This window comes from Tinamus guttatus, unplaced genomic scaffold, assembly GCF_059628265.1.
Source record: "Tinamus guttatus ecotype Peru unplaced genomic scaffold, ASM5962826v1 Tinamus_guttatus_pri_ptg000004l, whole genome shotgun sequence".
In the NCBI taxonomy this organism is placed as follows: Eukaryota; Metazoa; Chordata; class Aves; order Tinamiformes; family Tinamidae; genus Tinamus; species Tinamus guttatus.
Window position 1 is genome coordinate 10,029,586 of NW_028288538.1, and position 16,199 is coordinate 10,045,784.

General features: G+C 40.6%; 2 protein-coding genes across 2 annotated transcripts; both read right to left on the reverse strand.

Moving 5' to 3' along the window:
* Nucleotides 1-5,551: 5,551 nt before the first annotated feature.
* Nucleotides 5,552-7,422, reverse strand: COXFA4L3 (cytochrome c oxidase associated subunit FA4L3). The gene is made up of 4 exons (XM_088526316.1): nucleotides 7,342-7,422; nucleotides 7,122-7,207; nucleotides 6,310-6,370; nucleotides 5,552-5,661 (listed from the first exon to the last, which is right to left on the reverse strand). The coding sequence occupies exons 1-4, from the start codon at nucleotides 7,384-7,386 to the stop codon at nucleotides 5,593-5,595; spliced, it is 261 nt and encodes an 86-aa protein (XP_088382442.1). The 5' UTR covers nucleotides 7,387-7,422; the 3' UTR covers nucleotides 5,552-5,592.
* Nucleotides 7,423-9,176: 1,754 nt separating this feature from the next.
* Nucleotides 9,177-15,520, reverse strand: AFG2B (AAA ATPase AFG2B). The gene is made up of 8 exons (XM_010216494.2): nucleotides 14,444-15,520; nucleotides 13,503-13,688; nucleotides 12,717-12,869; nucleotides 12,051-12,260; nucleotides 11,438-11,665; nucleotides 10,782-10,916; nucleotides 10,030-10,155; nucleotides 9,177-9,372 (listed from the first exon to the last, which is right to left on the reverse strand). The coding sequence occupies exons 1-8, from the start codon at nucleotides 15,518-15,520 to the stop codon at nucleotides 9,220-9,222; spliced, it is 2,268 nt and encodes a 755-aa protein (XP_010214796.2). The 3' UTR covers nucleotides 9,177-9,219.
* Between the last annotated feature and the right edge of the window lie 679 nt (nucleotides 15,521-16,199).

The following is a 16,199-nucleotide window of genomic DNA, read 5'->3' on the forward strand; positions in this document are numbered from 1 at the left end:
ATCTTTTTTAACGTATACTGGTACATATGCACCATATGGCTAAGAGTTTGGCAATGAGGCAACGAACAGAATTGCAAGTCATCATCACTCAGATTTTGCTCTGTACTTCTACATCTGTGAGTAAAGCAGACCCTGCAGTCTTGCAGACAAATTCTGTCTTCTGACCATAACGTATGCTTCATCCAAAGCACTTCTCAAGTGGAAAAATAAACACAGCAAAAACAACATAATGATAATGTAATTTTTCCCAAACACATAGCAAAGACTGAACATAACTCTTACCTAAATACACTCTAAATGTCTACAAAGATATCCAAAATGACTAAAAAAGGGCATTTTAAAAAATATAATACAGGTATAAGAAATGTCACAGAGCAGCAGTGAAAGATGCATCATTAAATAAAACATTCTTAACAGCTTGAATATAAAACAGCTTTCCCTTTGTTTTGATGTAGTGAATCAGTGATTTATTGCAAGTACATGACTTGGGTTTTCGTTGGCAAACTGATAAGATTTTCTTGTTACTAGCAGAGCTTAAAATTAACCTGTTTTTTTCTGCATTTACTTCCTTGTTCGTGCAGCAGCACCAGCAGCACCAAGTCTGGCAAAGAATGGTGTTTTCTAGTTATCTGCCTGCTGCAAATATACTTGCTTGAATTAAAAAGAAAAAGACATACAATGAAGAATGAGAAAGCCTTGCTAAAAAGGAAAGTTTAATCACATTTATTTACACTGAGTGAGATTTTAAACTTGTGTGGCTTTCTACCCTCTCAGCTAATCTGGCTGCATCTAAGGATACCCCTATTTGCTTTCTACAAATCACACAAGGTAATAAGCTCTGTTTAAATAAGCCATATTTGATAATCTATCATACTAATCTTTTATTAATTTTGCAATAAAAATATCCACAATATAATACTATGAGCGAAAATAAATCACATCACATCAAAACAAAGGAGAAGAAGGAACATGAGCATTACAAGTGGAGCCTTTTGGGCCACTTTATGACTTTAAATCACCGATATAATAATTTTGCACATGTAACTTCTAAAAATATCATGAAGATACGCCACTAAGTAGCAGTGACAAGAGAAATAAAATTATTTCTATTTTATCACTTTGTTTTAATGCACCTGATGTACCTGTTTTGGTGGGTGAGGCAGCAATGTGTGGAGGTGTTGCAAGAGCAAACATATGTCAAGAGTGGAAAGGGAGTTTCAGTAGAAAATAAGGAAGAGGGTGGGAAAGAAGGAAAGAGTTTTAGCATAAAAGAGGGAAGAGAGTGTGAAAGCCACAAAGTGAATAATGTAAGAATCTAGTATAGACTATAGCTAATGCCTGAAGTTGAAAAGATGCCTAGTTTTGTACTGCTTGACAGCTGATAAAACTAGAATCAAATATTTTATCTGAATTGTAACAGCTTTACAGAAATGAAGTCATGAAGATGGATCTTCTACTAGCTTTACCTTACAAACTGTGCATTAGCATAACTTATTTATTCACTGCATTTCCTAGAGAGGGTTATCTCCATGCTCCGATCTTGGCCAAGGTAGGAGAGGAGGGGTGCAGGCCTGCGCGGCGCCTCGGCTCCCCGCTCGGGCCTGCTCTCTGGGGTGTCTGCGCAGCCTGGGCTGCTCTGTGGGGACACAGGACATCTACACACATGTCAGGACATGCTAGGACACACCACTACATGCCAGCACCCAGCTGGCAGCCAACAAAAACATGCCCTGAAGAGTGAAAATTCACCACGAACAAGGAAATGCCCAACATGAGCCTTTGACACAAGGCCAGGCCCACATCCCGGCACCACTGCATGACTCATTGGGTTAAACCCTGTAAATTTGAACTAAAAAAAAAAAAAAAAAAAAAAGAAAAAAACATCATCAAAAAAGAGAAGTCCTGTGTGTACTCCCATCCCTGATAGATGAGTTTTCTGGTGAATTTGTGATCGAGATGCGCAGCCTGAGCTTGTGCATGGCCCCTACTCCATGTGTCTAGGCAGCTCTTGCGGGGCCACAGCACCTCGCCACACACTGGACTGGGGGGCTCCGCGTGCACTGGGTCCTCCCGCAGCTGGAGGGGCCTCTGCCCCCAGCAGCAGTGCTGCTCAGGACTGGCTGCCATCACCTGCCTGCCCTGCCCGGGACTGTCTCTGTCCCCAGGGCTGAGTAAGGACCTGGGTGGGGGGCCATGGCCCATGGCAGGACAGGGCAGGTGCTGGTGGTTAACGGTTGCTGGGGCTGCGCCGTCGCAGAGGAGGCCATGAGGGACGGGTTGGACTAGAGGGAGCTGATCCTCCTTCATCGGCTCAGCAGGAGCGTTGGGCAACAGCGGTGAAAGCAGCAAGGCAGCACTGGGCACCGCCTCGGGGCTGAGGCTCCCTCAGGGCTGGGACCCCCCTCAGAGCTGGTCCTCCTCAGGGCCAGGTCCTTGCACACCCTTGCGCCCCCACTTGTACAAAAAGACATCGTGTCCCCATTCACAGCAAGAATCCACAACACCTAGCAAGGATCCGACCTAGAAGGCGGTCATTTAGTTTTTAGCAAGTACGATACTTAGGAGAAGCTTGAGCAGGTCGCTCTGGAGGCCAACTCCTGTGGTGGCACAGCACAGACCGGCTGGTGGAGCTGCCCTCACCTGTGACCTCTCTGCTCCTTGGACAGAGTGAGGCCCAGGTGGGAGATGGCTCTTTGGACTTGCTGGTTTTTGGTCTTTGGACTTCCTTTGAAGAAAGTAATTCCCAGTGGTGATTGCTTTATGATGGGTGATAGCTTTCCGCAAACAACCTGCCTGTTCTCTAGTCAAATCAGCACTTCGAAGGTAAATAATTACTTAGTCCAGCAGCAACTCTTGGATGAATTCACTTCCTCATTAAGGTTTTTACTTTCCATTTCAGCTGTGCTTGCAGCTGAGCTGGTTATGTGGTGTGCTCCCTGCACGGCAGGGATGTCCTGTGCAGCCAGCGCTTTGGACAGTGAATTAAAACTGCTCTGAGCAGTGTGGCAATGTTTATTTAATCTGAAAGCTTTCTTGGGAAAGGTCCAACACCAACTATCAGTGAATTGCTCCCATTATTCTTGTTTATTTTCTGCAGCCAGTGCTAGGGACGACTAAGCTGCTGCCTTAAGTGAGACAGGTGACAACTGCAGGATGGACAGTTTCTTACAGCAAGCGCATCAGGCCCCTGTTTCAGTTACTATTTACTGCAGAAACCACACGCGCTACTGGGGTAACTAGACAGCATCTTGCTGGAGAAAAACGGGGGGGTGCTGATATCATGCAGAAAAATGCTGACATGGCTATAATGTATATGTTAAAAAAATAAAAAAGCTTTTGGATCCAGCTTGTAAGTAATGTGAGTGATAAACTGATAAACATACCTTGGAAGTGGCATTCAGTAGAATCATAAAGGTTGGAAAGGACATTTAGAGATCACATAGTCCAAACCCCCTGCATACACACAGTCTCCTTGAGCATGTGGCACAGGACTACGTCCAAGCAGGTTTTGAAAATCTCCAGAGAAGGAGACTCCACAACCTCCCTGGACAGCCTGTTCCAGGGCTCTGTCCCCCTGCTAAGAAATTTCTCTAAAAGTTCCTGCGAAACTTTTGGTGCTTCAGTTTGTGGCTGTTTCCTCTAGTCCTACCAGTAGCCAGCACTGAAAAGGCCAACCCCATCCTCTTTACTCCCTTCCTTGAGGTATTTATATACACTGATCAGGTCTCCTCTCAGCCTTCTCTTCTCCAGGCTGAACAGGCCCAGCTCTCTGTCTCTTCTCATAAGGCAGTCTAAACATACCGCAGTATTCACAGGCCATACAATTGATATACTGAAAGATAAACTCATTTAATTCATGTATCAACTCAGAGCACAACACATTTTTGCTCAGTACATTCTAATAAGTATATGGAAATACAGAGTAACTTAGAAAATCTATGTCAAATTATTTTCCTACTTAAAAAGGCAAAACTTTTAGAGCAGTGAACTTTTGCAGTTATAGGCTATCCAATCATCTTGTAAAGCCACTCCTTAAAAAGGAAAGCCAAGATCATATTCTAATCGTTCTCTTACTCTTAGATATAAATGCTGCTGAGTCATCCTTACTTGGAGGAAGGAGAAAAAAAAAAAAAAAAAAAAAAAAAAAGCAGTAAATATTGCTGCATGGCAACAGAAATGTAGAAACAGGACAAAAAAAAAAAAAAAAAAAAACACACAACCAAAAACATTTTAACTTCTTTTTTAATGCCTCTGAAACCAGACTAACAGACTTCAAGTAGTGACACAGCACTAATTTCTCTCTTGTCTGTGCTGAAGTAGAGTAACCTAAAACACTTCACTATTACTCACCTAGGTGGACTTTTTAAAGTTGAGTTATTACTGGTTTGCTTCCTTCATGCCAACAAGTAATGCTTTTTCAGTGCCCAATGTAGTAGAAACTGTATAGCATATGTGAAAGTAACTGGAAAGGAACATGTACAGAAAATGCATCCAAGAAAGGGCTGTTTTACAGCTGAAGGCATGTATCTCATTACTTTGTCAGAGGTCCATCTATTATATCCTTTTCCCAGATGATCTTTAGGAAAAGATCTGCATGCTTAGAAAAAGAAATGCCCCTATAAAGATGCATTTCATTTATCTCTGTTGATTTTTTCTGTGGTAAAGCAAATGTCCCTAACAGCATTTACACAGAAGTGTTTAAAAAATATGCTGATAATTGTACAGTACATTTAGACTTGCACGTAAAATGCCATTAACGTGTTAAGTTTTGGATAATGCAAGTTGTTTAACTATAAGAGTGTCTTGTAAGTTTAAACAATATTTAAATATGAAAAACATTTCCTTCCACTTCTGTTTTAATCATGCTGAAGGCTTACATTCTAATCATGCAGTCTTAAATGTGGTGTTAAATAACATTAACTGCTCGGTGGGTTAAGTACATTTCTAAGGTTTTTTTAATTATGAGTAGAACTTTTTGCTTATTTTATCTATCTTAGATGTGATGAACATATTGAGAAATTAAATGTTCTCTTATACAAGAATATTTTATGACTGCATATGTTGCCTTACACAGACATCCTTAGTGATCCTACAATGACTATTTACTCTGTATATGCTTATAAAAATATGTATACAGCACTGAAATATGGCATAAAGAAATAGCAGAGCCAGAATCCCACTTCAAAAGGGCTTTCTGATAATCTCTGTATACTGGATTTAAATAGAACGTTACAAAAAAATCTATATGTTTTCTTAAAAATATGTAAAATCACAAAATTAATATATTTTTGGCAAAATAAAATACTAAAAAGAGTGTGAAGTTTACTTTTTTGTCTAATTAACAACTGAATATTCAACATTTGACGTCAAATGCCTGCTGCAATTGAATATTTGAGACAGATTTTTGGACTAGGTGGACGCTGTATGGCAACTTCTAAGGCAACATGGAAGTCCTTATCCAGAGCCCAAAAATGTAGGGAGACCCTAAAAATGTAGCAGAAGCATTTCCGCACACTGATTTCAGTAGTCAAGTTTGTGCAGAAGTGATTCCACTAGATTCATAGAGTACCTTTTGGAGGCAACTGAAACTTGTCACTTCATAAGCTTTTTGACCTTTTCCAGCTCTTCTATAGGCTTCCATTTTTGCTGGATTGTTAACAGCTGGACAAAATACAGAGAAAAGCATGAAAGCGGGATTAGTAAAATCTCAGTAAACAACTCAATAAAATACATTTCTTCCTCGTCTATCATACATGAACTTGAAAAGATTTTTCTATAATAGCTTAAAACGTATTTAATAATTTGTTCAACAAAATCACTTGATTTCAATAATCTGATATTCCCAAATAATTTTCTTCTACTTATTCTAGACACTCTGCTAAAGTGAATTATCTTCCTTCAGGCTGTTGCACACAGAAACATTTGTAATCAATGTTGAAACCTCTGACTAAGAGGTGTATGACCAGCATTGCCTCTATACTCCCAATTCCCATCATTATCAATGAAACTGAGGAAATAGAAGCTGCATTGTGTAACACCAACAGAAAGCAGATCAGAAATTCAGGACCCAATAGTGAATGACATAATAGCTAAAATCCTATAATAAATAACGCAAGGAAGACAGTTTACATAAAAGTAAAGAATAAAGTCATTGGTTCCACTTTCAAATAGAGGTAAAAAAAATCAGCCTTACATTTTTTCCCATTAATATTTCCTAGTTCTTATACCTTTTAGGTGTAATTACATCATTTGTTGTGCTAGAAACAATATATAGCCTTTGCAAAGATTTTTATTATGTATATAAATTACCTTCTGAGGCTGGGTAGGATCTATAGCTTCCCAAGGTTCTGGATTACCAGTCTTGTTAATGCTGTATGAGAAGATAAACAGGTTTTATATTTTAGGGTCTTCTTTTGATCAGTCTACTGTCCACAGAGCTATATACCTAGGCAAGCACAAGTTTAAATGCTTGAACATTCTTGTTTTAAATTCTGCATGGGAAATAGTCATGTTTCCATATTTGCTGCCTCCAAAGGATCAAGCATTGCTTAAGGATAACATGTTTCCAAAAGCAAAACTGAAATTCAGAATTAGGTAAAGATTTATGTAATATGAATCTCAGTCTTATGACTAAATACCATTCCAGCACAGTTGGAGTGAATATAAAAACTCTCCAATGCTTAATGAGTGTAGGTCTGAGATCTAAATTATCAAACCACTAAGATTTAGAATAATTTCATATTACCAAATCCTGTTTTTTACATACAGATCAATATGATTGGAAAACATCTGCATATCATCTACCATCTTATTTTAAATTCTTGAAGAGAAGGTTTGAAGTGCACTATAGCTAACACTCCTTCCCAGAAATAGGGCCCATTAAAGTAGAAATCCGCAATTAGGCTGGGCTATGCTACAAATTAAGCCATTTCTTCAGTGTTTCTTTAGTGTTTGGGGTTTAGCCTCTTGAGTTATCTTAGTCCTTTCTACCACACCAGGACATCTGCTTAGACCTTTTTTTTTTTTTTTCTCTTTTTCTCTCTCTTTTTTGTCTAAGATGATCAAATACCTCAGTTGAGAAAGAAAATGAGTAAAAACACCAAGCAGCGTGCTTCGCTTACATGACATCGGTCTTGAAGAGGGAATAGATGGAAACAGACACAGCCCCAACCCCCGCAAAACTCACGATTCCAATCAGGGGGATAAGCTAGAAGACAAAACAACGAGAAGGACCCTCAGAACGGGGCTAAAAGCAGCAGGGGAGACGGAGGAGCCAGCGCTGGCACCTGCGCTCCCCTCAGCACCTCGCGCCGAGCAGCCGACGTCCCCTCCCCAACTTACTTCTTTCTTCGACCTCAGCATCTGGAAGAAGCTCATGTTCATCATGGCTGCGGCTGCCCACCTGGAACCAACCGTCTCCGGTTACTGGCCGCCCCAGTCCAGCCGGGCACCGCGCTGACACCCCCTCCTCCCCCCGGGGCAACGACGAGGTCCCGTTACCTGGCGGAGCGCGGACGGGCTGGCAGCGCTGTGGCGGACGTGCCCGCGCCTTTTAAACGCCCAGGAACGCCCGTGCGCGCCCCAGGGCGCGGGGCGGACGGGAGGGGACGCGAGGGGACGCCCGCCCCGCTCCCCTCAGCCCGCAGCGGCGGCGGCGCCCCCTGGCGGCCCGCGCGAGGTCGGTGCGGGGCAACCGTGCGCAGGCCCGGGGGTACTTCACGGCAGCCCGCTCCCCTCCGCGGCTGCCATTTCGCAGCAGGCTCTTCCGGCACTTCTCCGAGGGTGCTTGTCCCGTCAGCAGCCCCCAGGGACTCCCAGCTGTTCCCCACTTCTCTCTTCTTCAAGTCTCCCTCCTCTTCCCTCAGGTCTTGCCTGCTGCCTTTCGGACAGCACGACTTTTGAGTCTGTGGCCCAAAAAACACGCAGCGTGCGAACACACAGGGAAGGCCATGCCCACCTCTTTCCAGAGCTTGGCAAGGATTGTAGGGTGACAAAAACTGCACCATTTCACCCTGTCCCCTGTGCCACACCAACAGTCGGTGTTAGCAGGCACAGGCTCTACACCCTCACCAGCACAGCTGCTGAGGAGCTACCTCCAGGGATCCCTGACACTGGCCTTATTGGTTGGTAGTAACTGGGAAGACCTGGGTAGTCCTTCAGGAAGTGAGGATGAAGCCACCAGGTTGTAGGACAGTCCTTTCCTAGGCCATATTTTGCAACTGGTTTTGTCCTGTGTTGTCACTAACTGCCAAGCAGCTTCCGTTCTGTGACCCGGTCTCAAGGTGAACCACGCTGTGGAGCTCCCCCAGGGTCCTGGAGCAGGCAGATGTAGGATTTGTTTATGGGTTTGTAGTTTTGTGTTTTGTATTTCAGCTGACATTATCTTTGACAGTGAAATACCTCTTTCATAAACATTTCCGTGGGGAAAGGGAGAAAACGGTTAAAATTTCAACCTTGGTAAATGAAGACATTTAGATACAGAAGGAAATTTGTCTCCGCCTTTCAAAAGAGGGCTACAAAAATACATGAGGAACGAATAGTTTTTGAGGTAAAAAATGCTACAGAAACGTTAATAAAACAAACTCTCTTCTATCCCAAAGAGTAAATTATTATTTTACCTTAGATTGTTTTATTCCAAACTTGCTTAGTATTTATTTGTTTACTTAATTTAAATGTTTGTACAGTCAGTGGTAGCTGTTCTGGAATGACTGTCCCACAGCCTACACTTCACCTGCAAGCCCCACACTTCAAACAAAAAACTCCCCAACTTTCAACAAAGTATTAAATGCTGATGACTGTTTAATTAGAAGTTTATCTTGGAATCTGCTTTCCAGAAAGAAAGCTTATAGATGTGCACATATAAAATATATTTTATTATGTGCAGTTCTCTACAAAGAACTTTTTCCTCATACTCTATTTTTTTTTAATATTTACTATGCTTTGGAGACTTCGCCACATGTTTTCATACTGAATGTTCTTATTCTTCCATGGTTTATACTGAGAGTGAGGGAGTCTACAGAACCACTTCATTATTTCCCTTTCATTACCAGTTCCAGCAGATAAAAAGGCTCACATTTTCCTTATCGCTTTTCCTGCTTTTTAGTACTTGTAATAACATTTCACTTGTGATCTCAGTACTGAAGAGTAAAATAAGGTCTCATTTGCTTTAGTTGGTTTGTAATATATTTAAAAATATTTATGCTGCAGCACTCTTCTGATTCAAGAGGTGAATTTCTGATTATAATTTTTTTCATAAAAATCCAAGTCTTTGACAGTTAAGGATGCTTTTACAGTCCTCAATGATTTTACAAAGTGCTCGTGTTTAACAGTAGTTGCTTCAAGTCCATTCTCTTGTAATGCCAACAAAGCAGCCTTTAAAAGAAAAAAAAGGAGAAACAACTTGAGTACTTGTAATGCCTTCTGCTAACTTAAAGTGTTACAAGTATTTTAAAATATTTTACAGTTTAAGATAAAATATCTGAAAACAACATTGTATGATTTACGGTTATATATACATGTATCTAATAAGATTAATAGGCCTTTTTTATATATACTTCTTGACTGGATTAGACAGATTATCCTTGATGCACATTTGTGCATTTTCTTTCTAGTCTCTTTCTTAAATACTTCTCTCAAATGCTTATGGATTGCTCTCTCCCTCAATGTTTTTTTCTCTTTAGCCTTGATAGTACATGTTAATTTCAATTAAATGCTGTAATTGTTTGCAGTACATAAAATACAATTTATCTAGATTTAAACTTGGACTATACAAAGTTATGTAAAATCGAAGGGCAGTACAGTTCCTTAACTTTTCTCACCAGTAAGTTATTGAAGACAGATATCACACTTGCTTGGCTTTTTTATTTAAAGAATTAACCCATGTTCAGTTCTCTTTGTATTCATTTCTATCTTTTCATTACAACTTGTGAGAAAAATGTGTACTTCAGATGACTTGATAATAGCTATGAGATAAGCTATAGATGAAACCTTTCAAAAGGTATTTCATTGATTGCCAGGAATATTCCTTACCTCCTTGCACAGATTTTCAAGATCAGCTCCAGAGAAGAGGTCTGTTTGGAGTGCTAAGTCTTGTAATGACACGTCAGTGTCTAGTGGAATTTTTTTTGTGCAGATTTCCAGAATAGAAAGTCTTCCCTATGAATTGGTGCATGTTTTAGAAGAAAATAAGAAATAAAGCAATAAGTACTCTCACTCCAAAACACTATAAAACTTCAAATTAGAACAAAGGAAAAATGAATGAGCCTATCAAAATTGGAACTCTTTTAGTGGGAGAATAAATAAAATGGTATTGATGGAGATAACACTTACTCTGAATGGTTATCCAATTTATTAGAAGTCCATTCACAGTATTTTATGAAACTGTAGTATTTTAAATTGAAATTTCCTGTATTTGGTCTGCTTTGGAAAGCTCCGTACAAGCACACCACTGCTGGGAATATGGCTTGTGAAAAATCTGAAATAAGGACAGCCAACTTGCTCTGTTTCTTCCTAAATTGTAGCTCGACTTTGCAAGAACAGTTATTTAAACAGATTTTAACTATTTTTAAATGTAATAGTACAACTAAATATATCTGGTAAAGTGTTATAGATATTTAAATTATTTTTCTTAAAAGTCTTTACATACTTTCAGTTTGGTGACTAATCTTTTAGTGATCTTCCATTAGTTGTTCAACATAGGATTACGCCCCCTTTGCACTTTAAGTATGCCAGCAATTTGTGTCTCTCAATTTGAAGATACATGTGGAATTATAATACCTCACCTTCAGGTCTGGAGGCGGAATATAGATCATCCTGTCTAGCCTTCCAGGACGCAACAAGGCATCATCCAACATATCCGGTCTATTTGTTGCAGCAACTACCATGAAATCCTTGTTCAAAGTTTCTTGAAACTCTAGCTGAGTAAAGCAATTTTTATAAAAATTAGTGAAATACATCTAGAACAAATATTTATCCCAAGACATTATTTAACCATGGGAAGAAAGGAAAAAAAATGCATCTAAATATGTAGTCACTTTCATTATTAACATTTTACTTTGGTTTGGGAAATAAAAGTCCTTGATTCAGGCAGGCAAAAAATAAATATAGTTAATATCCATCTTGGTAATAATAATAAATACACACTATTAAGAGGATTTTTGTGACAGATGAGCAACTATTAGCAGTGCCATCTAGTGCATTTTGTTCAAACATCTCCACTCCTTTGCCCCCCTCAGAAAAGTGTCATTGAGGAACTCTATACATAAAAATGGTTAACAGCATAGATACTGCATGTTATAAAAGCTAGAAATAAAAAGACTTAAGATGCTGTTCTAATATGTCAAGCTTGATGATTTTAAGAAGTGTGAATGCTAACAACTAATATTTTTGCAACACCCCAGCAGTTCTGTTCTTTATATATATGAGGGAACATAAATACCTTTCTCTCCTCATCACTTTGTTCCTGACATTCACCCTCAAGCTGTAGTTTTTTTCCTCTTCTTTCTGTGACTTTCAGTCCAATTCCATCCAACTCGTTGAGAAGAACAGAAAGAACTCTCTCTGAGACACCATGGCCACTTTTACAGTGTGACCGAGATCCCAAGATAGAATCAATCTCATCTAGGAATATTATTGCTGGAGTATTTGCTCTTGCTTGGCGAAAAACCTTTTTTGGATTCATAAAGTAAAATGTTAATGTATATTCTATTCCATAATGTGAAAGTCGCTTATATACTGTATTTTAACTTACTTAACTTTAAAGATGCATTCGTATAAACTGAAGTTATAAACTTGAGAGCCAATGAGACTTAACATCTAATACAGGCAAACAGTGCTTAACTAAGTTGTCAACTGAAAATTTAAGGGTAAGAGGAATTCAAGTTTAAAACTGATATCACTGCAGATTGATTATTTTATATAAATGTGAATCCATAGCTTATCTCAGTTTAATAATCAATTAAGTTTTACCTACAAATTTGGATCATGAACTGCAGACCTGACTCCTAGTTTCAGAAACAAACTATAGTTTTCATACAACTTAAAAACTGTACCTGAGACAAAATCTTCTCTGAATCCCCAACGTAAGGCGAGAAGAGGTCAGCACCACTTACAGAGAGAAAGGAACAGTGACAGCTGGTGGCCACAGCCTTTACTAGTGTGGTTTTGGCACACCCTGATGGCCCATAGAGAAGAATACCCTTTGGATGTGCCAGGCCCATCCTAGCAAAAGCCTGAGGAAACTTCATAGGCCACTCAATACTCTGTCAATACATAAAAAAGTATGAAACATTCTCAGTAATGGATGCTATCAATGATATGGTTAAGCACAATATTTTCTCTCCTTGATACAAACATTAAATTGGAAAGTAACACAAAGATACTCTTTTAGGTCTCTTTGGGGGTGTGTGGGTGTTTTATATATATATATATATATAATGTATATATGTGTGCATGTATACACACACACACATACATACACACAGAAGTAATATCAGACAGTATTGTCAGAGTTACCTCTCATTTCCTCTCACTGTGAAACAGAACACGAGGCAAGAGACTTATTACAGTGCTTGTCATTTATTTCATGTATTACAGAATAATTAATATGATTGTAAACATACTATTTGCGAGAGAATGCATGCACCTCATAGAACATACAGAATACTCTGGAATTAATTATTAGAAATTAGTTTATTTACATGCATTTTATACATTACCTGTTTTAACTTTAGTTTCACTTCTTCAAGACCACCAATTTGCTCCCAGGTAACAGGTTTACACTCTGTTAGTCCAACAGCACCTCGAAAGCAGGATGGTTGAATCTTTTTAAAAGCTTCTTGGAAATCTGCCATGCTAATTTCAGCTGAATCCTGAAGAAACCCACATACAACAAATAAGTAATATTTTATATAATCAATGATTATATGCTTCATTATCATGCTCCATTAATATGCAAAATACTCCACAAAGACCAAATGAAAATAATAATCAATTTTCTGCCCTAGTAAGTTTATATATTAAATACAAATTAGAATATGTTCTAAAATTGTTTTTTATATATATACAGAAAAAAACCCTGAATTTAGTGGTTTAGGGAAAAGCAATACAGCTTCCTCTAAGTTATGATTATGCAGTGATCGAGCAAATCAAAAAGTATCTAATTAAACTCTGAAACCAGCAACTGATTTCTGGATTCTCTTGATTACAAATGTTTTCACTGACTAACATTCATTTTGATAGTGTAATGTGCAATGTAAGGCACCTCATTTCAAGTGGCATGAAAATGTAGTTGTTAAAAGCTAAAGATTTATGACAAAATTGTTATATTTTACAAAGGATTTTACTGTTTACAAGACAAACAGGCCATCTGTATATTTATAAACTTATTTTCAGTATTTTAATTTCTGATTCAAGTTGCCGAGCATTTCAAGTAAAGCAGAGTATGAATGAGGAAAAGGTGGTTCATATTAATAACAACCTCCTTGATTATTTGGCAGCCATACCAGAGAGCTTTGGAACACGGCCTGCATAGCAGCTTCCCTGCAGAGTGCCGTAAGGTCAGCTCCAACATACCCAGTTGTCATTTCTGCCAGTTTAACCAGATCAACATCTGCAGAAATTGGCATACTAGTTGTGAGCAACTGCAGGATGGATCTTCTCTGTAAAAAGGTTGGTGTCCCAATAATAACCTAAATCAAACAGAACAAAAATAAATTAATTAGGCATTTTGCTATTCTCTTCTCATTTTTTAAAACAAGCAACATTTTCTCCGTATTGCTTACTGAAGATTTATACTTTCCTACATGCAACTGAGTAATTTTACAAGAAGCTAGTTAGCAGTTCTTCACTCTCACAATAGAAAAACACTATACAAATGACAAGTATTTTAAGCCCCTTTCATTTACACATATTTTCCAAATAAACAGTGTTTGTGTAAATAGTTGTTTGTAAAACACCACCAACCATCGGTCTATAAACTCGTGTTTTATGGTAATTGAAAAATAAGACTTAGAAATAAAATAATACTTTCATTCTAACGGCTGAATTAGAGGATTATGTGCATTTAATAAATAAAATAACCATCAGAAGGAATAGCACCTTGAAGCATGATCCTGTGAATCTGTGCTTGTCTTGCTATAATTCTTAGTCAAATAAGCTCAGATATGAATGCATAAAGTACTTCACTAACACTAGAACACAGAAGTAGATCTTTGAATCCAGAACAAAATCAATTAGATAAGTGCTCATACATTAGTAAAAACCTGGAAAAACACTACCATAAAATACATTTCAACAGCTAATAAACCCTGAAAAATAATGCAAGTTCTAATTGTGAATGCATTACAGTACTTTTAAGTAGCCTTCTCCCCACCTCCAAAAAATGTAATTATTTTGTCTATACCCACCCCGCAAAGGAGGGTATGGAAAAAAAAGGTCAGCTCACCTCTCTGTCAAACCTGCCAGGTCTTCTCAGTGCAGGATCTAAGGCATCAGGCCTGTTTGTTGCTGCCATAATGACCATCCTATCTTTGTGGCCTACGCCATCCAGCAGTGTTAGCAACTGAGCAACAAGACGATCCTCAGGAGCACTGTTTGATCTCCCTCTCTTTGGGCACAAAGAGTCGATTTCATCAATGAAGACAATGGTTGGTCCTTCACGGGACATTTCTCTGCCCTTCTCAAAAACTCTTCGCAAATTCTCCTCGCTTTCTCCTGGTCTTGAGCCATACAGGGCTGGACCACTGATGCAGAGCAGATAAGCACCCACTTCCTTAGCTACTGCCTTTACCAGAAGGGTTTTCCCTACACCTGGAGGACCTACTAACAGCACTCCGTTAGGGACAGAAAGTCCCAGCTTCCTGAAAGTTTTTGGGAAGCGGAAGGGCAAATCAACCATTTCCTTCAGAGACATTCCCACACCATCTAGTCCCGCAACCGAGACTTTCGCTGTGTCCTCAGTTAAGTGCCTGTACCACTCTAAAGTGATGACCTCTTTAATTTTTACACTTGTTTGGGGAGTTACTAGTCCAGCTTCATCTGTCAAAGGGTCTGTAGAGAGTATTTCAATATAAACTACTGGATTTTCCAGAGTTGGTGCAACTGTAACAGTGTAATTAACAGAAACATAGACGTTTCTTAGCAGCTCTTTTATTATCTCCTGCAGCAAGCCCCGGGGGGTTGACTTTTTCAGTGCGGCACTTTTCAGCACTACTCTCACAGCTGCTTTTTTTAAGCGGTGATAGGCCAAAAGCTTCAGCTGGCCCACGTCCACCGTGAGGTTCTTCAGCCCCGCCGCGGTTAACCCTGCTGTCCTGCACATGAGATCCACCTGCACGTAGCCGTCCGCCAGGTCGTGCCGGGGCCACGCGGTGCACACGCAGCAGCCGCCGGGCAGCGTGACCCGCAGCGGGGCCCCGAGCCTGGCGCCCAGCAGGGACAGCGCGCCCGGCCCCAGCCTGCACCGCTGGCTGCTCTCGTCGCCCGGATCCAGCGGAAGCAGCTTTAGCGGCTCCAGCTCCATAACAAGCGGGTTGAGAGGACCCCGTCCGCCTCCACACTCACCCCGCCTTAGCTCCGCGCACGGAACCAACCCGGGTCGGCCCGGTCTAGGAGAGCGGCCCAGCGCGTGAGCGACGCGCGGCGCCTCCGCGCATGCGCTGCAGCGCCGGGACGGGGCCGCGCGGGGCGGGGCGGGGCGCGCGCGCTCTTCACAGCGGCCGCGGGAGCTGCTCGGCGCTGAGGTGAATCCTCCCGGGGAGGGGCTGCCCGGCCGCCTCTTTCCGGAGGCGCTAAACGGGGTGGTCATTGCCCTCTTCTTGCTCTCCACAGAGCCGCTCTTTGCGAGGTTCTCTGGCCCTCTTCGGGGGTATTTGCTCAGCTTCTGGTAGCGCTTCTTGAACGCGTTCCCTCAAGCTGGGCTGCCACCCTGCCGTGTCTCCTGGCACAGACCCTGGCACAGACCTAAGGCTGGGGTTGCTGCAGCTGCTGGTTGAGGAAAGGAGGGGAGGAGCCTCACGCCTGGCTTGAGAAGCTACTGGTGCAAGTCATGGGAGCACAGAAACTCATTCAGCAGTGGATAAATCTATAGTAATGTACTGCTCTGATGCATCTTTTATCAGTGTTTATGTTTATAAGTGTTTCAGTTAATTGTATCACTCTTAGGCCTGTAGCCTTAAACTGTAAAGTGCAATAAACCATGC

What these genes read in the sequence shown, in the direction of transcription:
- COXFA4L3 (XM_088526316.1), bottom strand. Translation starts at nt 7,386, where the DNA reads ATGATGAACATGAGCTTCTTCCAGATGCTGAGGTCGAAGAAAGAA. An exon ending in TGCTGAGGTCGAAGAAAGAA is followed by an intron (nt 7,208 to 7,341) that starts GTAAGTTGGGGA and finishes TTTGTCTTCTAG; the next exon opens with CTTATCCCCCTGATTGGAAT. An exon ending in CTCTTCAAGACCGATGTCAT is followed by an intron (nt 6,371 to 7,121) that starts GTAAGCGAAGCA and finishes CTTCTCATACAG; the next exon opens with CATTAACAAGACTGGTAATC.
- AFG2B (XM_010216494.2), bottom strand. Translation starts at nt 15,520, where the DNA reads ATGGAGCTGGAGCCGCTAAAGCTGCTTCCGCTGGATCCGGGCGACGAG. An exon ending in CTGGCAGGTTTGACAGAGAG is followed by an intron (nt 13,689 to 14,443) that starts GTGAGCTGACCT and finishes TGTTTGATTTAG; the next exon opens with GTTATTATTGGGACACCAAC. An exon ending in CAGAGAAGATTTTGTCTCAG is followed by an intron (nt 11,666 to 12,050) that starts GTACAGTTTTTA and finishes AATCCAAAAAAG; the next exon opens with GTTTTTCGCCAAGCAAGAGC.